The sequence below is a fragment of the Jaculus jaculus genome, chromosome 1, assembly GCF_020740685.1.
Source record: "Jaculus jaculus isolate mJacJac1 chromosome 1, mJacJac1.mat.Y.cur, whole genome shotgun sequence".
Classification (NCBI taxonomy): domain Eukaryota; kingdom Metazoa; phylum Chordata; class Mammalia; order Rodentia; family Dipodidae; genus Jaculus; species Jaculus jaculus.
In genome coordinates, this window is record NC_059102.1 from 173,811,703 (window position 1) to 173,838,430 (window position 26,728).

A 26,728-nucleotide genomic window follows, 5' to 3' on the forward strand; every position below is an offset into this window, starting at 1 on the left:
ATGCAAATTTATCAAGGTAAGATAACAGTGCTTTTGAATAATTTACTGAAGGGTAATTATAAAATAAAAGGAAAATAATCAAACAACATTTTCTACTTTAAAATTATCTTTAATTACTCACATGACTCATACACCTCTGAGCTAATTACAATAGTGTATTACACAGGATATATTTTAAACAATGAAAGATCACAATAGAAATGCAAATAGAAATAAACACAGATCTGTGCAGATATAGGAAGAACAGAGAATACTTGGATGCATGTTCATCAGTACAGCAAGTCAGTCACACAAGCTGATTGTTTCAGAGGTGTGAAATTGTAATAGGTATGAAAAGAGAAATCACATCAATTCTTGGAAGGTTTATAAATAAGCATTGAGAAAAGGGTAACAGGAATTTTCCAGCAGTGCTGACTGCTCGGCAGGGGAATATTGTTTGTGTCTTTAGCCTCTTCATAGGCTTTAGTCATGCTCAAGTAAGTCCCCATCAAATTATAGTTGAGTTTAATCAAATTTCTATTTTAACGTGTAATATGATGAAAGTAAAACAGAGTAAGAAATTTGCCTTTGATAAAGTATTAATATGTTGATGGAGGACCTCTTGTAGAAACTAACTGGGACTAGGGGAAATACTGCAAAGTTCTGGTTATATTCTTAATAAGGTCATTTAATTGTTATAATAAATTACATAGCAGATAGTAGGAGGGAAGGTTATAGAAAAATACATTAAGCTTAATATTTTGTATTTATCATAAGATGGGTGATATACATGGTAAAATGAAATATAATGAATGTATTCCTTTTCCACAATGCCAAGTTGATTTAGAAAAGTCAGTTCTCAAGCTGGGAATGGTGGGGCATGCTATGAGTTTGAGACCACTGTTGACTAAATGGTGAATTCCAGGTCAGCATGGGCTAGAGTGAGCAACTATCTCTAAATATCAAGCAAAAAAAAAAAAAAAAAGGAGAAAAATCACTTCTCATTTGGAGTATAAAATGAAAAACTTAAAATAACAAGGAAAAGAGAATGGAAAACTGAGGGGTAGAGAAACAAAAAATAATATTGCTTTGAACTACAACATAATCAAGGCTAGTTTTGTATGGTAATAAAAATTAAATAATTTCTTATAATACTCTGAATAAGAAAAAATGAGAATATGATTACTGATGTAGATAAACATAATGAGGTAAGACCAAACACAAAGTATTGGCATATAATTGTGAACCCAAAGGTGAAATAATGAAATATTCTTTTTCCATAACATGCCTAAACTCATAATGAGCACATCTCAATATTTTGGCAAAAAGGCAAAAATACATTTCCAGATCTAGGTAAATGTGGTAGATTGTGTTTCTTGAATTAAGTTGACTTAACTTATTTTGATTTTTACTTCTGAAGTTTCAGTTCTCATCTCAGAGACAGAGCAAGGTAAATATGTTGATATCTTAAGATATCATATAAATGTATTTATGCATCTAAACCTGGTATAATAAAGAGACAGGGCAATACCAAATGTAAATTAAATAACCTTGTTGAATTTTTCATGTCTACAGATGGAAAGCGAAGTAGGACAGAAAACCGAAATATTTCTACATTGACTGAATTTGTTCTCGTGGGCTTTTCTGACAGCCCTCATATCCAGTGGATTCTGTTTGGGATATTTTTGCTCATGTATTTGACCATCCTGATGTCCAACAGCATTATCATACTAATAACAGCACTTTACCCTGTACTTCAGATTCCTATGTATTTTTTCCTCAGCAATTTCTCTTTTGTGGAAATCTGTTACGTAACAGTCACTATCCCAAGGATGCTCGTGGACCTCTGTACCCAAAGAGGAAATATTTCCTTGTTTGCCTGTGCCACACAAATGTGTTTTATCCTTATGCTGGGAGGCACAGAGTGCCTTCTGCTGAGTGTCATGTCCTATGACCGCTACGTGGCCATCTGCAACCCTCTGCACTATGCTGTAGTCATGAGCCACAGGGTCTGCATGCAGCTAGTGGCTGCCTGCTGGGGCAGTGTAATTCCAGTGGTGATTGGACAAACATATCAGATTTTCTCATTGCCTTTTTGTGGATCTAACAAAATCAACCACTTTATCTGTGACATCCCCCCAGTACTGAAGCTGGCATGTGGTGACACATTTGTGAATGAGATGGCAGTCTATGTAGTTGCAATGGTGTTTGTCATGGTTCCCTTTCTGTTGATCATTGTCTCCTATGGCAAAATTATCTCCAGCATTCTGAAACTGTCCTCAGCCAAGGGAAGAGCTAAAGCTTTCTCCACCTGCTCATCTCACCTGATAGTTGTGGTCTTATTCTATGGAACAGCCAGTATCACTTACTTACAACCCAAACCAAATCAATCTGATGTAATTGGAAAACTACTGTCACTCTTTTACACTGTTTTGATCCCACTGTTGAATCCCGTTATATACACTCTGAGAAATAAGGATATCATGTCGGCGTTGAAGAAACTAGTAAGTAAGAAACTAGTAAGTAAGATTATTACTTGAAATTACAAAACAAATATATAGGTTTTTATTATGTATGTACAAGAGAAAAACATTTTGTTCTGATAGGCTTCATAATACTAATAAAAGGTATGGTAACAAACTACACATTATGCTAAGTGATCTTCATTTCACAGTGTTTAGGGAAGGGCTTTGTTGTAATCAGAGCACACATTAAACCAAATGTGTCTTTACTCTCTTAAACAACTACTGAGTCAGGAGACTGCTTGCACATCTCTGACAGATAATGTATTGTGTCACAACACAAGGAATTTGGCAATGCTCTGCACAATTTACTTTAAGTTTTACTTTTCCTTTCATTTCCTTCTCTAATCCTTCATTAAATGTATCCAGTCAAAAAAGAATAAAAGTTAAATGAGGGAAGTAAGTAAGTATTGCTTCTTTTTTTTTTTTTCATATTCAGTTTATGTTTCCCTATTCCATCTTTGCCTACATTCTTGTAAAACTGCACATTCTGAGAACATTTGTTCCCATGGTTCCCAGACCTCATTTTCTCTGGTAACTTGATCCTCCACCTGTAGTAGCTTTTTGTGTTGTTTTCATAAAATCCATTTATGATGTAGAAATTTCTAGATTTATTAAAAAGTTATAAATTGGGCTGGAGAGATGCCTTACCAGCTAAAGTGCTTGTCTGAGAAGCCTAAGAACCCAGGTTTAATTGTCCGGAATACTCATAAGCCAGATACACAAGGTGGTGCATGCATCTGGAATTCATTTGCATTGGCTAAAGGCCCTGCCACACACAGATTTTCTCTCTAACTCTCTCTACATATTTCTCAAATTAAGAAAATAAAATAATTAAAAATTATAAACTGCAAATCTTTTTCTAATGGGTTTAATGCTGGCCCTTTATCTCCATCCATTGTCTGCCCAGGCCCTTTATCTCCATCCATTGTCTGCACAGGCTGACCTGGAATTCACTATATAATCTCTGGGTGGCCTTAAACTCATGGCAATCCTCCTACATCTGCCTTCTGGGATTAAAGATGTGCATCACCACATCCACCTTAATGTGTGTGCGTGTTTATTAAATATTTGATTTATTCATTTCAGAGAGAAAGAGAGGGAGGGAGAAAGGCAGAGAGAGAATGGGTGCACCAAAGCTTCTAGCCACTGCACAGGGCCACCTTGTGCATCTGGTTTTATGTGGGTACTTGGAAATTGAACCTAGGTCCTTTGGCTTTGCAGGCAAGCACCTTAACTGCTATGCCATCTCTCCAGCTCCATAATGGTTTAAATTTTGGAAAATAAGGTCTTTAAAGATTGTCCTACCATCGTTTCCTCAGCATGTAAATATCAAATTAATAAGTATATCGTAGATTGGATTGTGTTAAGAAAAGCATACCCATCTCATTAGTAGGAAAATTTGCTTTAATTTTTAATAAATTATAAAATTGTATGTGTCACAAATAATTGTTTTAAAAATAAATTTCTTTAAAAAATAAATTTCTGGGCAACTGCTTGCAGATCTTCACTACTAAGTCTGTCTGAATTTCTTAGTTCTAACTGTAAAAAAAAGCCACACTACACATAAGCACACGCAGAAATACCAGGCAGAACTCAGGCAATTTGCATATCTTTAGACTGGAATTAAAAACCTGCCACCACATGTTGGGGCTGGACTCTAAGTTCCATTCAGTGACATCTTCTCAAGCCAGGTAGCTGGAAATCTAAGAAGCTCTAATAAAACTCATGAATCTATTTGGGCACATTTATTCAAACTACCACATATGATAATCCTTAAATAAAGTGAATTAGCAGATACCAAGAAGTCCTTTCAATTAGACATTTGAACATATAGGCATAATAGGCCTATAGGGAAAACAAACTATATTAATTTAATAACCATTTTATGTTTTTCAGGAACATAATATTCTAAAGGTAAATTGAATATCTCTGATAATATAAGTCATTTATCTTAATATCAATTAAATATCTAAATGCTGTTCAGCAAGGGCAAATGTCAGTATTGATATATATAAACTTTGATTTTTTTATAATGGTAGCCATTTTAGTTAATAACATATTTGAATTTAAATTAATATTTATTATATAGTAAAGCACATTTATTAAAAAGGTTATGTATATTTCATTAATATAACTTACAATAAGTTTATTAAAGCATGAACAAACATTGAATCACTACCAAATACAGAATAATATACTAACTTTAGGTACAGATAATATAATTGGAAACTTCATTTTAAGCCAAGATATTGTGACAAATAAGTTACATATTCACCCATTCAGTTCTGATTATAATAATGGGAAATAAAATACTAATAAATAATATGAAATAAAATAACCCACAAACTAATGTATAACCAATGAAGAATATAAGAACTATTTATTGTAATGAAAGAAATCATAGAATTAAGGACATTATAAAATAATAAATGGTGATTTATATTCAGAATAATTCTTAAATACTTTTTTTAAATTTTTTTGTTTTATCTTTATTTATTTGAGAGGGAGAAGGAGAGAGAGAGAGAGGAAGAGAGACAATAGAGATGCCAGAGCTTCCAGCAGATGCAAATGAACTCCAGACAATTCCCCCCCCCCCACCCTGTGCATCTGGCTAACGTGTATCTTGGGGAATTGAGCCTTGAGCCGGGGTCCCTTAGACTTCACAAGCAAGTGCTAAACCGCTAAGCCATCTTGCCAGCACAGTTCTTAATTCTTTTAAGGAGTTAAAGTGTTATTATGTAACAAATATAAACTGAGAAATAAGCTCAGGAATTTTTCAGTATTCAGCTGAGTTAAAATTTTATTATACATTTCCTAAAGTGTTCAGAATTTTGTTTTTTTCATGGAAAAGAAGCTTCAGTTTGAAATGTAAGTATTACAGGATCAATTTTATTTATATCAATTTATGAAATAATCATTTAAAAATAGAAAGATTATACTTTGGTTATAACTCATTTAATAAATATCTCCTCTTTGTAACTTGTTCATACTATACAAATGGATTTCATTTAGTTTTTTTTTTTTTAAATTTAATTTATTAGTTTTCTTTTCAGCAAATACAGGAACGTTGGTACCATTGTTTAGACTCATCCTTGATCTACCTCCTCCCAATGGACCCTCCTTGTTGATGTAAATGGGTCGTGCATTGGGAGTTAGCCCACAGCTATTGGTACGATAAATGTCTCTGCATATCATGACCCAACATGTGACTCAGACATTCTTTCCACCCCCTCTTCCACAAAATTTCCCTGAGCCATGTTGGGTTCATTTTTGGTCTGCTTCAGTGCTGAGGTATTAGGGGCCTCTGAGGCTCTGGCTCCCTGATTTGGTAGGAGTTGATTTTTCTCTGTGTTGGTCTCCTTCCCCTTTGTGCTGTCTTATTGCTTGAGCTAGGACTTCCAGGACTATATTAAAAAGCAGAGGTGAGAGAGGACATCCCTGTCTTGTTCCTGATCTTAATGGGAATTCCTCCAGTCTCTCTCCATTAAGTATTATTTGGGCCTTTGGAGCTTTGTATATTGCCTTTATTATGTTAAGATGTGAACCGGCCATGCAAATTCTCTCCAATGTTTTGATCATGAAGTGATGTTGTATCTTGTCAAAGGCCTTTTCTGCATCCATCGAAATGATCATGTGGTTTTTATGTTTAAGCTTGTTTATGTGGTGTATTACAATGACATATTTTTGTATGGTGAACCACCCTTGTGTTCCTGGGATAAACCCAATTGGTCAAGGTGGATAATGCTTTTGATTTGTTGTTGCATTTGGTTTGCGAGTATTTTGTTCATGACCTTTGCATCTATGTTCATTAGGGAAATAGGCCAGTGGTTTTCTTTTCTTGTGGCATCTCTGCCTGGTTTTGGGATTAGCTTCATAGAAGGAGTTGGGTAGCTTTCCCTATTCTTCAATTGTGTGGCACAGTTTTAGAAAGATTGGTTTGAGTTCTTCCATGAAGGTTTGATAAAATTCGGCTGGGAATCAATCTGGTCCTGGACTTTTCTTTTTTGGGAGGTTTCTTTATTACTTTTTCAATCTCCATGAGTGTGGTGGGTTCATTGAGGTGATTAATCAGCTCTGAGTTTAGCTTTGGTAGATGATATGCATCCAGGAATTTATCCATCTCCTCCACATTTTTCAGTTTTGTGAAGTAGAGGTTTTAGAAATAAGTCCTGATGATTCTCCCAGTTTCACTTATGTCTGTTCTGATCTCTCTTTTTTCATTTTGAATTTTGTTAATTTGGAGTGTCTCCTTTTTTTGCTTGATCAAATTGGCCAGATGTTTGTCAATCTTGTTTATTTTTTCAAAGAACCAGCCCTTTGTTTTGTCAATTGCCTTAATTGTTTCCTTGGTTTCGAATTCATTAATTTCTGCTCTGATTTTAATTATTTCTTTCCTTCTGAAGCTCTTTGAGTTGGATTTTTCTTGTTTTTCCAGTGCCTTTAGGTGGATAGTTAGGCTATTGATTTAGGATTTTTCTGTCTTTTTTATGAAGGCATTGAGTGCTATGAATTTTCCCCTGAGGACTGCCTTCATTGTGTCCCATAAGTTTTGGTATGATGTGTTCTCATTATCATTCAATTCCAGGAATTTTGCAATTTCAGTTTTTATTTCATCCACTATCCATTTATTATTTAAGAGTGTGCTATTCAGTTTCCAGTTGCCATTGGGATTCTTGGTGGGTTGTTTGTTGATAATTTCTAGCAATATAGCATTGTGATCTGATATCATGCAGGGAATTATGTCAATTTTCCTAAATATGTGGAGGCAGTCTTTGTGAGCCACTATATGGTCTATTTTAGAGAATTTTCCAAAGGCTGCTGAGAAGAATGTGTACTCTGTGGATTTGGGATGGAAAGTTCTGTAGATGTCCGTTAGGTCTAAGGGTTCTATGGTTTTGTTGAGCTCTCTTACTTCCCTGTTGAGTTTCTGTTTGGTTGATCTGTCTATTACTGATAATGTTGTGTTGAAGTCCCCAGCTATGAAGGTGTTGGTGGTTATTTCTGTTTTATTGTCAAATAGGTTTTGTTTCATGAACTGTGGTGCCCCTGTGTTTGGTGCATACAGATTTATGATTGTAATATCCTCTTGATGGATTGTTCCCTTGATAAGTAGGAAGTAGCCTTCTTTGTCTTTTTTGATTATTTTTGATTTGAAGTCTATTTTATCTGATATTAATATAGCTATACCTGCTTGTTTCTTATTCCCATTTGCTTGGAATATTGTTTCCCACCCTTTCACCCCGAGGATGTTTCTGTCTTTAGTGGTAAGGTGGGTTTCTTGAAGGCAGCAGATTGAGGGGTCTAATTTTTTGATTCACCCTGTTAGCTTGTGTCTCTTGATGGGTGAATTAAGTCCATTAATATTTAGGGTGATGACTGTGAGATTTGATTTGATCCCTGCCAAGTTGTGGTGGTAGAGGTGTGTTGATGTTTTCATGGAATTTGAAATTTTTTATGTCTACCCTGGATTTGGTTGTTGTGATCTGCTTCTTGTAGGCATTTGTGTTTGGTTATTTGTTTCTTCTCTGTGGAGAATTTCCTGGAATACTTTCTGTAGGTTTGGTTTTGTGTTCATATAATTATAAAGCTGAGTTTTGTCATGGAAAGTTTTTCTTTCACCATCTATTATAAGGGAGACTTTTGCCAGGTAGAGTAGTTTGTGTTGGAAGCCGTAGTCTCTTAGAGTTTGGAGAGTTTCATTCCAGGCACTTCTAGATTTCAGGGTTTTCATTGAGAAGTCTGAAGTAATTCTTATGGGTTTCCTTTGAAAGTGGTGTGCTGTTTTTCCCTAGCTGCTTTTAGGATTTCCTGTTTGGTGTCAATGTTTAGAGTCTTAATGATAATATGTCTTCGGGAGTTTCTCCTTTGGTCCAGTCGGTTAAGAGTTCTGTTCGCTTCTTGTATCTTTATGGGCCTTTCTTTTAAGAGATTGGGGAAGTTTTCTTCAATTATTTTCTTAAATACATTCTCCATGCCTTTGGTCTGAAATTCGTCTCCTTCTGGTATTCTAATGATTCTGATATTAGGACGTTTAAGTGTATTCCACAATTCCCTCATGTTCTATTCACAGGAACTTTTGAACTTACTGAAATTTTTGAACTCTCGAACTGTTTCTTCCATCCTGTCTTTCAGATCAGAGTTTCTATCCTCCACTTCGCTGACTCTATTCTTAAGAGCCTCTAGAGTTTTGGACTTATTCAATTAAGTTTGCATTTTCTACTACTTTCCTATGTATCACTTCCATTGCTCTGTGTAGCTCCCTTTTCACCTCATTTTCTGATTTTCTTGATAATTCTTGGAAATCATCCTTGCATTTCTTTATGTTTTCATTTAGTGTGGCCAACTGATTTTTAAGGTCCTTTTTTTTTTTTCACTTCCCCTCAACTCTCTTAGCTCTCTTTGAATTCCTTCCAGTGTCTTCTCATATTGCTCTAGCTTAGTGATGGTAGCATCCACACAATTATCAGTCCTTTGTTGCTTTCCTGCAAGTTCTAGCAGTAGGTTGGTCAGGGTTGCATTGCTCATAGCTTCCACTTGATGTTCTGATCCTAAACACTGTTCTATGTTTTGGTTAGATGTAATCCTTGTTGGACTGGGTGATCTATCTGGATTTTCTTGCATTTGATTTTTCATGTTATTTCTTTCGTGCTGTGGTCTACCCATGTCAGTGTATGGGCAGGTAGGTGGGTGGACCATCCTGGGCTCTAGCTCAATGGGAATCTAAGGCAGCCTTGGGCAGTTGCCAAGCAGTGTGGGTTTTTGCTCTCTATTGCAAAAGCCGCCTATCTACTGCCTGACAGGGGGGGCCAAAGTTCCCTGAATTCTCACCCAGTAATGCACAAAAGCTGCCTGCCTTCGAGCTTGGAAGGAGACTGAGATAGCAAGCCCTGAAGCTGCCCAAACTCTGGCTGGGAACACTGGGACCTGCTGGGAACATTGGGACCTGCAAACAGTCTATGCTCTCCTGCCCCAAGGTAGTGGGGGATGGGCGGCAACGTGCAGGGGATGGCATCTGAGCTGGCGCTAGTGACTCAGTGTGGGCTTGTGTGGCCCTTGCTGTGGGACTGGGCCTGCTGCATGTGCAATTGTAGTGCAAAGGCAGCTGCTGCAGGCATGGGATTGGGGCATAGCAGAGGCTGACTGGCAGGCACCCAGTCGAAACACAGCAGCAGGGGGTTCTGGCAGCCACTTAATTACAGTGGAGGTGGTCCCTGTGGGTGTGTGAACCGAGCACAGTGTGGCCGGCCACGTGCGATCAGAGCACAATGATGGAGGTCCTCACACGGTGGAGGTCCTGGCATGTGTGTGATCAGAGCACAGCGCAGCGGGGTGGCAGGTGCATGATTGGAGCACAGCCGCTTGGGGCACAGGGCGCGGGGGCTCTATGGGGGGGTAGCCTACCCACCCAAGAGGGGATCCACGATTCCCTGTTTTTCCCCACTCTGTGCCCTCCCACTGGCAAGAAGAACCTGATAACCCTTAATTTCTTGCCTTTCTTTCCCCGGTATTTGCATCGCAGCTAGGCAGTCACCATCTTGGCCGTAAGTCGCTCTTTTAGTTTTTGTAAGGTTTAGGAGTGACCAAGACCACACAAACTACCTGAGGCAAAGATGAAAGCTTTTATTCTAGAAAAGCATGAGCTGCCAGGATTGGCTCACAAGAAAGGAGCACAGCCAACCTGAACTTTTTTAGCCAGTGTGCTTTAAAGGCTTCTTCAGTTGGGGAAACCTGAGGAAGGGAAAAGAACTCCTTTGTTCTTTACATAACTGTTTCAAATAGCTAAGGTGTGAGGCCAGAACAGTGAGCAAGCAACTTAAGAGATAAGGGGTAAGAAACCAGGACCTAGAAGCATTGTTAGGCAAGGAAAGGATAATAGCTGGGCAGTTTCTTGAGGAATGTGGATAAATAATACTCTCCTTGGTGACTCCATTTTGGGAGCCTCTCCTTACCTAACAGTTTTAGAAATGAATAAGTATATCACCAAATTATCTATAGAAATATTTTATTTGACTGAACTTATTTATTTTATGTTTTAATTACAATCTCCAAATATGATAGAAATAGTTGATAAAAAGATATTTGACAGATATTGATAAATATATTTGAAAAAGTACTTGATAGATATGATAGAAAGATTTTATTTCTATGCTTGTCTCTATTGATCATCACTCTGTCCTCTGTAATATTGGTTGTTTCCACTCAAAAGCATTTCTTTTTATGGTTAAAAAATATTTGTTTACTTGTGCATGTGTGAAACCCTTGAAAATGCAAAAGGAGTATCATACAGTTACAATATTTTGGGTCCTGCTTTACATGGTGGGTAAGAAACTGAATCCTGGGTGGAAGGCTTTGCAAGCCAGTACCTATAATAATTGAGCCATCTCCACAGGCACCATTTACATTGCATAGAATCATTAGATTTCAGGATCAAAAGTATTCTTATTCCATTTAACTCATTCATTTTATTATTACATAGTTAGTATGGTTATACCATGTGTCATGTGTTGGTACTATTCTTTCTCTTGCTCCTGACCCCGTTCTGGGGCCCTTGTCAGTGGGGTTGCTGGTGTTGCCCACAGTGTTGTGGGAGCAGCAGTCAGTTTCTCCGAGTAGGCAATGTCTCTGTGCACAATGTCCCAACCTGTGGCTCTTAGAATCTTTCTGTCCCCACTTCCACAAAATTCTTTGAGCCTTGGTGGATGTGTTTTAAGTTTACTTCAGTGATGTGCTCTGAGATGCCTCTATATCTCTGTTTTGGTATGTGTTGTATATCCCCAGGGCTGTTCTCCTTCATCTTGGCACTGATTGTCAGATTCACCATGAAAGTAAGACTCTTGCCAATCTCCCAAATTCTTCTGTGGCGTCACTTGGGCCTGGCTGAAATACTAGGGGTGACTTATCTACTCTGATCTGGGTAGCTTCTGAAAAAGAAAAACAAAAAAAACAAACAAACAAAAAAACAGATTCTTAGAAAGAGAGTGAATTCAGCATAGGTTAAATGGGACAAGTGTTATTTTTAAAAATCTTTTTATTGCTGGGTGTGGTGGCGCACACCTTTAATCCCAGCACTCGGGAGGGAGAGGTAGGAGGATTGCCGTGAGTTCGAGGCCATCCTGAGACTCCATAGTGAATTCCAGGTCAGCCTGTGCTAGAGACTGTAAAAACAAAACAAACAAAAAAAAATCTTTTTCTTGATGGCTTCTATACTTAGACAATAAATCCTTAATTCCCCTCCCACACACTTTCCCTTTCACAACTCCACTCTCCATCAAATCCCCTCCACCTCCTCCATTAGTTTCTCTTTTATTTTGATGTCATTGTCTTTTTATTCCATTATGAGTGTCTTGTGAAGGTATGGCTGGGCACTGTGAGGTAGTGGAGATCAAGGCCAATTTCTCTCTGGAGTGGGCCCTGAGCTTTAGAGGGTGTGATAGAGATGTTTCAGTGCTGGACTGAATCCTGAATCCTATCACTTCTTCTCAGCCCATTGTGTTCCCTTTTGGGACATCCAAGTGCTAACCACCAACTTCTCTAACCAAAAGTGAGAGTAGTATTAATATATGAATATTAACATTAAAAATAGTGCTTACAGGGAAGTTTGGTGAACATAATATATGCATTTAGCAAGACAAGAACAGGCTTTATACCCCTTAGGCTCATAGCCTCCTCTTCCATAGGCTTTTGATTAGGTTTTCAGTTCTAGTTATATATTTCATCCCATAGGGCAGGGCTGTAGTCCAATTAGAGAGCAGCTGGTTTCCCCCAGAGCAGAGTTGCCACTATTGCTCTTGTTTCATTCATTTGGCCTGTTTGACCAAACTTGAGACTTCTAGTGTCCCCCTTTTTTCACCACTGAAGATTTCTGTCTCCCATAGGGCTGCATGCAGTGAAGCTTTGCCCAACTTTCAGTTGGCTGGTTTACAGGGAGGTTTTCAGCTCAGCACCAGCTTGATTCCTCAGTGACCTAGCTGCCCAGGCATGTGAAGTCTTCCATAATAGGGTCTTGTGGGAAGCCAAGGTCCTTGGCAATAGCCTGTAATGTTTTGAAGGCATCAGGGACCTCCCTGGCCATCAATTCATTGTAAGGTATCCCATCCTTAGCACTAAAAATTTTCTAGCAGCAATCTACAGCTTCTGGATGTGCCACTATCCAAAAAAGTAGGCTTTCATATATTTTATTCAGAATGTCTTTAATTTTGATTGACCCTCCCTCCACATTTCTGTTACTCAATCTCTTCCACTGGTCTTATTTATGCAATTACACTCCTTGCAATTTGTTCTTCTACTTACATATATACAATATCAACCCCTAATTCCTTCCCTCTCCTCCTTCCCTTATAGCCTTTTGGTAGCTTCCTGGCCTCTGCTACCGATTTTTGGTTCCAGCTCACACACAAAACTAAACATTTGTAGCTAGGATCCACATATGAGAAATAACGTGTGATGTTTGGGTTTCAAGGCTGGGGTTACCTCACTTAGTATAATCCTTCCTATATCCATCCATTTCTCTGTAAATTTCATAAATTCATTGTCTGTTTAAGAGAACTACACTGTGTAAATATACCACATCTTTATTATCCATTCCTCTATTGAGGAACATTAAGGCTGGTTCCATTTCCTAGCTATTGTGAGTAAAGCAGCAATAAACATGGTTGTGGAAGTATCTCTAAGGTAGTGAGAAGAGTCATTTGGATATATGCCTAGGAATGCTATAGCCAGAATGTATGGTATATCTATTTTTAACTGTCTCAAAAACCTCCTCATTGATTTCCACGAAGGCTATACCAGACTATGTTCCCACCAATAGTGTAGACGTGTTCACCTTTTTCCACATCCTTGCCAGCATTTATTGTCATTTGTTTTCTCGATATTATCCATTCTGACAAGAGTGAGATGGAATCTCAAAGTACTTTTAATTTGCATTTCTCTGATGGCTAAAAGTGTAGAACACTTTTTTAGATGTCTATATGCTGTCTGTATTTCTTCCTATGAAAACTAGCTATTTATTTCCATAGCCCAATTTTTAATTGGGTTGTTTGATTTCTTATTGTTTTGTTTTGTGAGTTCTTTGTATATTCTGGATATTAATCATCTGTCAGATATATAGCTGGTAAAAATATTCTCCCATTCTTTAGGTTGTCTCTTTGCTCTATTCACAGAATCATTTGCTTTACAAAAGCTTTGTAATTTCATGAGATCCCACTAGTTGATAAATGGTTTTATTTCCTGAGAAATCAAGGTTATATTCAGAAAGTCATTGCCTATGCCAATATGTTGAAGGTTTTCCCTTAACTTTTCCTCTAGCAGTTTCAGAGTGTCAGGTCTGATATTAATGTCCCTGATTCACTTGGAATTGATTCTTATTCAAGACAAGGATCTATTTTCATCCTTCTACATATAGATATCCAATTTTCCCTGCACCACTTGTTAAAGAGGCTGTCTTATCTTCAATAAGTATTTTTGGCATTCTTTGTCAAAAATCAGATGGTTGCAGCTGCCTGTATTAATATCTGTGTCCTCTATTCTGTTTCATTAATCTACATGTCAGTCTTTCTGCTGGCACTTGCTGTTTTTGTTTCTATGGCTGTTGTATAGCTTAAAATCAGTTATGGTGATACCACCAGCCTTATTTTTGTTTCTCAAAATTGTTTTGGCTATTCAAGGTTTTTTGTGCTTCCATATGATTTTTTTTTCTATTTCTATGAAGAATACCATTGGAATTTTAATTGAGATTGCATTGTATATGTTGCTTTTGGTAAGATTGACATTTTAACAATATTGATTTTTTCCAATCCAAGGACACAGGATGTCTTTACATTTTATAGTATCTTCTGAAATTTCTCACTTGAGTGTTTTAAAGTTCTGATTGTAGAGATCCTCCACTTCCTTGGCTAGGTCTATTCCAAGGTACTTTATTTTTTATTTCATTTTTTGAGGCAATTGTGAATGATAGAGATTCCCTGGTGTAATCCTCCACATGTTTGTTGTTATTATACAGGAAAGCTACCAATTTCTGTGTGTCTATTTTGTATCCTACCATGTTGCTAAAAGTGTTTATCAGCTCTAAGAGTTTGCTGGTAGATTCTTTAGAGTACTTTATGTATAGAATTATATCATCTGTAAATAATGATAATTTGATTTATTCCTTTCCAATTTGTATCTATTTTAAGAGTGTCTCTTGCCTTATTGCTATAGCTAGGACTTCTGGTACTGTATTAAATAAAAATTGGGACAATATACATCCTTGTTTTGTTCCTGAACTTAATGGAAAAGCTTCAAGGTTTTCCCCATATAGTATTGTGTTGGCTGTGTTGGCTGTAGGTTTGTCATAAATAGCTTTTATTATATTGAGGTATGTTCCTTCTATTCTCAGTTTCTGTAGGACCTTCACCATGAAGGAATGTTGGATTTTGTTGAATGATTTTTCTGTGTCTATTGAGATGTTCATGTGATTTTTGTTCTTCAGTCCATTTATATAGTGTTTTACATTTATGGATTTGTGTATGTTGAACCATCCCCACATCTCTGGGATAAAGCCTACTTGGTCAGGGTAAATAACCCTTCTGATGTATTCTTGTATTTGTTTTGCCAACATTTTGTTGAGAATTTTTGCATCTATGTTCATGAGGAAGGTTGGTCTGTAATTTTCTTTTATCTTTTTTTTTTTCTGTCTTTGGTTTTGGTATCAGGGTGATGCTGGCTTCATAGAAGGAGTTCAGTAGAATTCCTTCCTTTTCTATCTTATGGAAAAGTTTGAGAAATATTGGTGTTAGTTCTTCCATGAAGGTCTGGTAAAATTCACCAGTGATCTATCTAGGCCTTGACTTTTTCTAGTTGAGAGACTTTATAATTGCTTGGATCTCCATATTTGTTATGCTTCTTTATTAATGGTTTGTCTCATCTTGATTTAAATTTGGTAGGTCATATGAATAAGGGAAATCACACATTTCTTTCAGATTTTCAAATTTAGATGCATATATATTCTTAAATTATGTCCTAATGATTTTCTGAATTTCTTTGGTGTCTCTTGTAATGGTGCCTCTCTAATTATATTAATTTTTGCCTCTTCCCTCTTTCTTCTCATTAGATTTGCCAAGTGTTTATCAATCTTATCTATCCTTTCAATGAACCAACTCTTTGTTTCATTGATCCTTTGGAATTTTTTTTGGGGGGGGGTTCTAATTCATTAATTTCTGCCCTAAACTTTATATTTTCTTCCCATCCACTGATTTTTGGTTTGCCTTGTTCTTTTTCCAAAGCCTTAAGATAAAGCATTAAATTGTTTACTTGTGAACTCTCTAATTTCTTAATATAGGTACTTAGAGCTATAAATTTCCTTCTTAGGACTGCCTTCATTATGTTCCAATGATTTTGATATGTTGTATTCTCACCATGATTTGATTGTATAACTTTATTGATTTCCTTTTTGTTTTCTTCAATGACTCATTCAACATTTAGGAGTGTACTCTTTAGTATCCATGAATTTATGTTTGACCTCTAGTTTTTCTTATACCTGATTTGTAGTTTAATCCCATTGTTGTCAGACAGAGTACAAAGGATTATTTCAATTTTCCTGTATTTGTTAAGATTTGGTGTGTGTCTTAATATGTGGTCTATTTTATAGAATGTTCCATGTACTGCTGAGAAAAATATGTATTCTGCAGAATTTGGATGAAATGCTCTGTAGATATCTGTTAGGTCCATTTGTTCCATGACATCATTTAATCCAGATATCTCTCTGATTATTTTTTGTAGAAATGGCCTGTCAATTGATGAGACCAGGGTATTGAAGTCACCTACTACAATTGTGTGTGACATTATCTATGACCTTAACTCTAATAGTGTTTGATGAAATTGGGAGTCCTCATGTTAGGTATATGTATGTTTAGGATTGCAATGTCCTCCTTTAGAGTATTCCTTTAATAGGTGTAAAGTGACCTTCTTTATCTTTCCTCACTAATGTTTGTTTGAAGTCTGTCCTGTCAGATATTAGGATAGCAATGACTTCTTGTTTTCTAGGCCCATTTGCTTAAAATGCTGTTTTCCATCCTTTCACCCTAAGGCAGTGTCTATCTTTGACTGAGAGATGAGTTTCCTGGAGGCAGAAAACAAACAAACAAACAAAAAAGGATCCTGCCTTTTAATCCAGTCTGCAAGTCTGTGTCTTTTGGAAGGGACATTGAGGCCATTGATAATTCTGTTATTATTGAAAGGTATGTGTTTATTCTCATCATTCTTCTTGCTTTATAGTGCTTCCTATTTCCTTTTACTCTCTTTTTTTAACTGCTGTTTGAGTATGGTTTATTTATTCATGTTTCCTCATGTGTGTGCTTTGCTTTCTCTTCAGCATGAAGGATTCTTTCAATTATTTTCTGTAGAGCTGGCTTAGTTGTCATAAGTTCCTCCAGCCTGTTTTTGTTGTGAAATGTCCTCATTTCTCCTTTAATGTGGATAGATAGCTTTGTAACTTAAAGTATTCTTGCTTGACAGTTGTTATCTTTCATAACATGGAATACATCATTCCAAGCCCTTCTGGATTTTAAAGTTGGTGTTGAGTAATCTGCTGTGTTCCTGATGGGCTTGCCTTACTAGGTGACTTGCTTTTCCTCTTTAACAGCTTTCAATATATTTTCTTTGATATGCATGTTTAGTAGTTTAATTATCACATGGTGAAGAGATATTCTTTCCATATTTTGTCTGCTTGGTATTCTAAAAGCTTCTTTTATCTTCATTGGCATTTATTTCCCAATTTGGGGACAATTTTCATATAAGTAATCCGGACCCAAACGGCAATGGTACCATAAAATTCTACTTCCTAAAAGACAGACCAAATGACTGAACCTTCACTAGTCCCTTACAGGAAACACCTGAACCACAAGACACTGGAGAGGGTAGGATCAAGACTGACCTAAATCTCCTACATCTTCCCTCCCTCCCTCTCCCCCTCTCCCCTCTATCTCTCTTCTCTCTAACTCTTGTATATTAGTTATCTTTTTCCTCAATTTCTTAGTGGACACTGACCTGTAACCCCCACTTCCAGCTTGGGCCTACAATCCACAATGAGCTTTTGATCAAAGAAACCTACAAGGTTTCCCAAAACAATGACAGACTTCTGTCAGAGTAATTGATGACCCACCAAAGGCCAGTGGTAAGACCCTATTACTGAAGACTCCATACACAGCTGACACGTAAAATGGAATGACATGGCTGGAAGCCAGGAGAGAGTCAGTCCCCAGACAGTCAGCATGTCTAGTGCCAGAAGGCGCTACATAGGCGACTGGGGGAAGTGACCAAGATCTGTCCAAGCAACACATTGTTTAACCTAAGTAGCAACAATTAACCGGATGTGATACCCATACAAGTGCAATAGTGGTACACAGCCATGGTGAGGAATCAATTGCTCTTGATTTGGCTAACTGATCCACTCAGTGGTACTAGACCCTTAGCTGGAGCTGGGAAACAAGTCAGAACCATACCCAAACACAAGCCCACTCTACAATATCAAGCTACCATCAATCACGGGGTATAAGAGGGCCTACACCTATCAAACTGTCTATCAAAAAAGTAAGTGTTATCTCAATTTTCTGGGTGCTAACTCACTCTCCGTTGGAGAATCTGCTTCTCTTTTCCAGATAGATGCAGATCCTAAGAAGAGAGCTGCCCCAACATACCTCAGAAGGGGCCCAACTGAAACTAAGGACAACTGGCGAAATAAGCAAGGGTGATGTTTTCCTGTGAACTGGATACCAGCACAAAGGGGAAGGAGATCATTTTTTTTCTTTTTTTGAAAATGCCTACTAACCTTCTGGATTGAAATTCTTCTCCATCTCACATACCTTGAATTCTTATATTTGATCTTTTCATAGTGTCCCAGCTATCTTGAAATTCCCACTCATACCTTCCAATTAGCTTGTCTTTCTCTATGTTGGACTGTAGTAGATCTGCCATCTGGTTTTCTAGTTTAGATATTCTTTTGTCTCTTTCATTCATTTTACTGGTGAGATTTTCCACAGAGTTTTTTTATTTGACTGAATGTTTCTTTCAGTACTGGAATTTCTGCCTGGTTTTTCTTCGGTATTTGTATTTCCTTTCTCATGTCTTGTAATAACCTCCTTATTTCATTAATCTGGTTTCCTGTGTTCTCTTTGAATTCCTTCAGACATTTTATTTTCTTCTTTAATCCCTTTGTTTTCTTCCCTGATTCCTTAGATTTATTATTTGATTTCTTTGAGTATAGATAAAATCATTTTTGTTTGTTTGTTCATTTGTTTGTTTTCGAAATCTTTGTCAGGCATTTCATCTAAAACAGTCTCATTGAGGGCCATTTCTGATGGATTTGTAGTTTTTGACGGGTTTGTATTGTTTTGATTCTCTGTGTTTCTTGTATTATAATATTGTGACTTTTGCATACTGAGTTAATTTGATGCTTGCATTTTCTAATAACCTGCAATACTTTTAGATTGGGACATCCAACTTTATGTACCTCCAGAGTGGGAGTTTAAGGTGCTAAGTGTAGCTCTTGTACTCCAATCCAACCACAGAAGTAATCCTAGGTCTTGAGTTTGCCTCTTATTCAAGTATTTTAGTGGGCTGGGTGGAGCAATTTATCAGAAAATTCTAAAATTCAACTAAGCATTATTCACATTCAATAAATGCCAGAACAGAGTATGCAATTGTGAGAATTGAAACAAATAGATAACTTTATAAAGCCAAAATCCCTAAGGGTGTGTGTTGTTCTACACTCTTAATCCTGTCAGATGGGAAGTTGAGATTTTTGTTTGAAATTGGGTTCTGGGTCAGCCTGGATCTGAATCAGAATGTACCTCCAATACTGACAGAAGAAAAAGACAAAGGTGTTATGAATCTGAAAACTATAAAGGCAACACTTGTCAACCTCCAAATACAGCTTAATTCAGAATGGTAAAGCCAACCAAGAATATGTCAACCATAACCTGCCCTAACATAGAAATTAAGATTAGCACTGAAAGGCCCAAGAAGCCAGGAACCTAGAAATACTATCACGGTCCAAAAGGAGCTTTAGCGGGGCTCTGCATACCTCAAATTCCAGACCCTACTCTCTGCTAGAAAGTAAGTAAAAAGTCACTCTTCTCATTGTGTCAGAGCCCGCTCTTGATATAAAACTAGGTAAAAGGGCATAAGACAGGCTCTTGAGGATGGGAAGTGAGTGACGGATTAAACCGCTTATCTGGCTTCTGTAAACTGCTCGCACCATAAGCCCTAGTAACCTGTCTTAACTACACTTTGTCACCCCCACCCAAGAGCCCACGCAAATGCTGGCCACTGAGGTTATAGGAAACTGATTGGTCCATGGAGCATGGGCTTGAGTAATTTAAAATGATTGGCTTAGAAACCATGGAGTGGCATAAACTGACTGGCCTGCACTGTGCGGGCTCCTGATGCTAAGAAATGATTGGTTTTAGTGCACAGGCTTTGTTAGAAACCATATAAAAACTGTCCCATTCCTGCATTCGGGGCTCTGCAGTCCTCTACCCCTGCATGGTGTACGACTGTGGGCCCCAGCACACTTGGAATAAAAATCCTCTTGCTGTTTGCATCAAGACCATTTCTTGTGAGTGATTTGGAGTGTCGCCATTTCCAGGCAGAGCATGGGGTCCTCGTTCTGGGGGTCTTACAGCACTTCCAGTACAGGCCTATGTACCTGTTTTTTTGTCAGTAAGCCTTGTTAGTTTTGGGGGTGGTTTCAAATCTCACCAGTGCTGAGTGCCCTCCTCAATCCCTCCATGTTGTGCTATAAATCTGGTGCTCTGATAAGATGTGCTGCTGCTGGGAGCTGAATACCTTCTCCAGAGGGTTGCAATTCTGTTGGTTGGGAGATGGAAGAATGCAAGAAGCCTGGAGTTGTACTGGAACTGCTTAACTGGTTCTGCCTGTGCCCTGCTGTTTCCCCTTCAGATTTCTCCATTTTACAAGGAGGCTGAGGAAGTTGGAAAATCCCCTTGTTTGATCTCTGATCCTGCAGCTAGGTTCTGGGTGGGCACTCTGATCTCTGATCCACACAGGTCCAGGTCTGCAATCTCCTACATGGGATTCTGTCTGATTTCGTCGTTTCTCATAGATCTTAATCTCTCCAGCTTCTCTGGTGTGGCTGACAAAAACCTTTACACCTTCACTTTTTAGATGAAGAGTGTATTTTGCTGTGGTTTTGCTCAAATCCCTCTCTAGGCTGGATTGGTGTGAGTGTTATGCAGCAATCTTACTTAAAAGTTATGTTAAGTGCTATTGATATATGGAGCATTTGGTTGATGTAGCCCTTCTTTTAGCCAAAGTCTAGTGGCAATTTAACATATGGAAATCGTAATGTTTGTCTCTATAAGATTCTAACCTGGTTCCTAGTTCCAGCTATGGATTCCTTTGTACTTAGCATATCTCTTAGCCAGTCAGAAAGCTATTGTTTACCCATCAAACTGTTTTCCACCATTGCACTGTTGTGTATATCTTGGCAAGATGTTTGCTTCTGTGTAACTTAGATCCATGATTGCTCAGGCCATTGTTGACCACTTTCTCCCAGTAGCTTATGTAGTACTTTCTAGCACTAGATGGGCTAACTGTGTGAGGTATGGCTGCTTTCTGGATTCCAGCAGGGTCTCTTTTATGTGTTAGCAGCATATGATGGCTTCATCAATAGAGTCTTACATTTTTCCTCAAGCAAGTAATAAAGTGCTTTGACAGATGCTTGTCTTATTTTGGTGACCTCATAGGTCTCTCCAATCAACAGTTTATTGTGTGCAGCAGCCAATTTCTGGTACTTGGAATTACAGGACAGAGCATCTCTTTTTTTTTAAGGTTAGGATTCATCCCACCCTTTCCAGTGAACTCCTTTCAGATACTGCCACCATACTCCTATTGAGATTAAGTCTTTTAGTCTACCTTTAAGGATAAAGGTTTCTATGGTACCAGTTCTTTGGGGTTTAGTTTTGTGTTTATTTACACCACTGTTCCCTTGCCCTCCCCAAACCCTTCTGTCTGTATTGCCTGAGTCACAAGTTGCCTATCAGGTATTTCAGCAAATTGAGATAATCCATGTTAGGAAACACAGATGAGTGAGAACATTTGGTGTTTGTCTTTCTTGTGTATGTTAGCTGAGTATAATCTGTTCCACTTTTGTGCATTTTCCTACAAATTTCATTGTATCTTTTTTTTTTTTTTTTTTTTTTTTTACTGCTAAGTAGAAATCTATTGTGTTTATGTACCACAACTTTGTTATCCATTCACTCAATGATGGACACCTGGGCTGATTCTAGTTCTTAGCTACTGTGACTCTTAACTTCATTTTACAATCAAACAATTAGCACCATATTGTTGAAGTCCACCACCCTGCCTGTAAATCTCATGATAGTGGCCTGACTGTGCAAAGCACCTCAAGTCAATGATGTTTATTATGGCAAAGCTGATAAGCAAATGCTGATACAAGTTTGGAATATAATGCATCTTTCTCCTAGTCTGATGCGGAGTTTGTCCTTGCAGCTGCAGGTCACAAAACCCTGCTGGCCAACTTCTTTCTCTGTAAACATCTGCATTGTCTCAAAATAACAGAACAAAATATGGGTTCCTTTTTACTGTTATCCAATCCAACAGCAGTTGGTTACCTACCATGTCTGTGTGCCACTATTGCACTTGTGTGAGCATCTCATGTCAGGTTCTTTGCTTCTGAGTAGCCTAAAACTCAAGTTTCTCAGACAGATGTTGGAAACCCATATCTGCAATTGGGAAATAAGTCAGAATCACACCCAGATAACAAGTTTGCTCTCCAATATCAAGATCCCACTAATCTTGGACTACAAGAGGGCCTCCACATTAAATTCTCTCTAGGAAAATAATGATTAATCCTATTTAACCTGTGCTGACTTCACTTTATGTTGGAGAATATGCTTCCTTTTCCCAATGGAAGCAGGGCCTGAGGAAAGAAACAACCCATCACACTTCACCAGGGCCCAGATGAAACCATAGAGGAAATGGGGAAATGAGAAAGAGTGCTGCTTTCTTAGTGAACCTGATATCAGCACATGGGTGAAGGATATGGACTCTAAGGGCACTCAATACCTACAAAACCAGATACAGAGGCTCCTAAGAGCTCATCACTAAAGTAAACTTAAAACAAACCCAAAGTGACTCATGGAATTTCATAGAAGATAGGGCAGAAGGATTGTTAGATCCACAAGTTGGGTCATTATGCACAGAGACATTGCCTCTTTCCCATAACTGATGGCTGCTCCAACAACGCATTATCCACAATCCCCATGGGGATGACTGGAATATCCAAAGGAGGGTCCTTTTGGAGGGGGCAGGGATGAGGGTAAGAATGGTACAAACATGTGCTGTTTACATACTGAGTATGTCCATAGCCAAATAAATAAATAAATAACATAGCAAGTAGTGTTATGAGAAACTATTCCTATGGTAATCTAGGCAAAGTTACCAGCTAGTAATTAATAAGCTTTCTTAATCTAAAGAATAAAAGCCTGTGAGCTAAGCCTCCAGGCTTCTGTCCTCTAAGATATAACTCCCTGGTTTCCCCACTTTCAATTAGCCAGTGTCTAGTGTCTTTACTTAAAACATGTCATCCCCCTATAGGATCGCCTAGACCCTGCATTGCAGGTAACAGCACCAGATAAAGTTCATAACCATTTTTTAGGGTCAAAATCTATTTGAGTTATTAAAATATTCTTTAATTCTTGGGATACTTAGTGAAATAAGAGTCATACTAAATATGAAGAGCACATTCAGCACAATGGTTTAATATTTAATATTTATATTATTACCACAATGTAGTAATTGACAAAAAACATAAGGAAAGATTATAGATATATCATTGCTAGTTTTTAGGGAATAACTCACATTTGATGTCAGCACTCAGATTACAAACTCCACAAAAAACACGAAAATGAATGTTTGCCAGTAAATCCTTTTCTTCTTTCTTGGACCAGTGAAAAACATGAAGAATTAAAGGCAGATTAAACAAACAAAAACTAACAAGCATTTATAGACATTTGTATATGTCATGACTACTTCAATGGGGTTAACATGTACTGATATTTAATTCACATACCAATCCTAAGTATTGTTACATTTATTTGGATATTAGATAGATGAGTGACCTGCTGCATAAAGAATTAATCAATGTGCATAAGTCATTCTGTATCATAAAGTGGAGGTGTAATTCATTGCCTGTTCATTGAGGGAACACTATCCTATATCTGTAACAGGGTCTCTAAACTTTTGTGCTACACGGGTCCAAAGAACCAGGTTGGAGAATGAAGGCCAAGCAGGTATGAGTGCTGAACAGGGAATCAACTTAGATGCATTATTTCAAGAAAATATAACAAAATCAGCTCACAGAAAGAGAATCTCCAAATTTATATACAGAAATATTTTCATGTAACACTCCATAATCCTGCTTCAATTTACTGAAGATTGGAATAAAGTGATTTACAATGAGTATCTCAATAATTCCATTACATAAATATTTAATAAGTGTGATACAGAGTTGGAAACTAATGATTGATTATCATAACACCATATTTAATTAGTATATATAGTGAATAAGTATAGAATCAGAGCTCACAATTCCTCACTTTGGATTTATGTGATTATTTATTAATATTATCTTACTTATCCTTGAAAATAAAAAAATAATGTATTTAATATGCCATTTTAATATTTATATCTATTTAATTTAATTTGTTAGTTTCAATATTTCTGGCATACATACTGAGTCCTTTGTTTATAAAAATGAGTTTATATTTTAATTATAATTATTTTTTCAACTTTTCATTGGTAATTTTCATTCAAGAAGATAATGCAATTTTATCATTGTCTCCTCCCAAAACTTTTTCTTGTTTTCTGATTCATCTATCCTCCTTTACTGAGCACCTTCTTCTTTTCAACTAGACCATTTTCTATTTAGAAGACTGTATATTTCCTTTTATTTTCTTTTTGGTTTCTTCCATCCTCCCTGTAGAAATGTTCATGAACTCAATTTTGTGAAAGTCTTATGGAGGAAGCTATGTGATCATAACCTCTACGTGATCATAATGTAAAGATTACAGTGTGTCAGAAAGATAGTTCTCCAAAGCCAGAGGCTGGAGAGGAATACTTTAGGAAATGAATTGTGAAGAGAAATGTTGACATGATATAGTCTTGTGACTATATCTTAAGTAAGAATTATTCCTGGAATTTCTGAATACTTTTCCCAGTGTTTTTAAAAAGAAGTATGAATGTTTCCTTTGATTCTTCTTCTTTGTTTTTCAAAACTTTGAAGGACAATGAGTCCAAACTAGCCTTAGAAGATTTAAAGAGGAGAGGCACATGTTGATAATGACAGGATCTATTACGAATTTACAATGAGAGAAAAGTTACTTTTACTCTAAATTAAGGCATTTGCAGGCATTTTTTTGCAGTTCTGCTGAAACATCTTAATTCTCATATCCAGAATACCACTAGAGCCCAGTGGGTAGATGCATTCTATGAGTCCCAGGACTAGGGAGATAGAAGCAAGAAGATCAGCACGAGTTGGAGGCCAGCCAGGTATGTAGAGAGAGCCTGGCTGCCCAGCATCACAGAGAAGGCTCTGCCTCAAATATGCAGTTACCAGCTGCCAATGTTTTCAATCCTTATGCTTCCTGATAATCATAAAAGATCTGAGACTATACAATAGGACTAATTAACTCAGGTGTGTATTATTTGTTTATTTGTTATGATAAACTCCTTGAGTGGCAGGGAAAAAAAAAAAAAACAGATTTCCATCAATTAGTGACATGGAGAAGTAATTTATCCCAAGGGTAGAGAGCATTTTGTACTTAACTGTGACAGTGTGTTCTAACAAAAGAGTATATATATTAGGAGGCGATTAATTGCTTTCATATAAAGGTAAATTATTGTTATGAAAAAGAAACATATTTATCATTATCTGTCTATATATCAAGCAGTAATGGTAAGAATTATAATTAATTGAATTTCAAACAGATGATCATGACTATTTTGACAAAATCAAATGTATATATACCTGCAATTTAAATTTAATTTCAATATAGGATTAAATTATAATGAAAATTAAAATAACTAAAAAGTGCCATGCATTTTATGCTTTAAATACAATTTTCAAATATTGTTTTAGATTATTTTTATATTTTCCTAACTTTTGACATTATTAGATCCAATCTGAACATAATATAAGATCATATTTATATAAAAGGTTCATATACTAAAGAATAGTCATCAATATCACCATCTCATGTGCTAACCTGTACCAAATTGTTATTATTTTATTTGTATAAAACTATTATTTTCTGTTAGGAATGCATTTAAGCGTTTTACATACATTAGGTCTCAGAAAACTCAAGTGTATATAAAATGTGATGATATTGAAAAATGAACGTGCTTGATGAAGGTGTACAAGTTGCTCCCATCAAAGGCTGTCTTGCTTGTTAGTAGTTAAGATCCAGGATAAATTACTTGGAAAGCATTAGAGAAATGGTAGAATATTTTCATTTTGTCTTTAGGGACTTTAAACTATTCTGCATTCATGTGAGCATGCCTACTTTATTTCTCTACATTGAGTTTTATTTCATGAATTTGCTCAGAGAACTAGAAAATTCTAAGTATAGTTTATAAAATGTTTTAATTAATATTACAAATTTATCCCAGAATGCATTGCTGCAGTAAACTAATTATAATGCATATGAATAAAATATAATTTCCTATATTAACTTAAAATGTCTAGTGACTTTTTTAAAATTTTTGAATAGTTTTTGACAGTCAGAAACAATGCCTGTTTCTGTAGCATGGCAGATCAACTAACATAAAAGAAGAATGCAAGCATTATTTAGGAATATTTGTTTCTTTACACTATGTTTTTCTTCCCATGAAGTAAATAAACAGAAAACATAAAAATTTGTAGACATAGAGGAAGTGAATCTTCTGTTCATGTTGTTTTTCTCCTCCATATTATTTTTTTAAACCTCATCCTAGTTCAGTTGAAAAGCCTATGGTCCAACTTCAACAATGAGGAAACGTATACCTATGTGGATACAAAGAGCAAAGAGCCTAAAAATATCACGCTGTGCTTTCAGTTTTATCTTCTAGAGGATGGTGTTTGCTGGGGCAATGTCTCCTTCACCAAATACAGTGGCATAGTACTCAATGGCTTCAATCAAATGATGCAAGAAGAAGTCTTTAAGCATTAA

General features: G+C 36.9%; 1 protein-coding gene across 1 annotated transcript; it reads left to right on the forward strand.

Moving 5' to 3' along the window:
- On the forward strand, window positions 1-26,728 carry LOC101595182 (olfactory receptor 10AG1-like). The gene is made up of 3 exons (XM_004667643.2): window positions 1-16; window positions 1,555-2,502; window positions 26,514-26,728. Exons 1-3 carry the CDS (start codon window positions 1-3, stop codon window positions 26,726-26,728), a joined length of 1,179 nt encoding a protein of 392 aa, XP_004667700.2.

What these genes read in the sequence shown, in the direction of transcription:
- LOC101595182 (XM_004667643.2), top strand. An exon ending in AGTAAGTAAGAAACTAGTAA is followed by an intron (nt 2,503 to 26,513) that starts GTAAGATTATTA and finishes ACCTCATCCTAG; the next exon opens with TTCAGTTGAAAAGCCTATGG.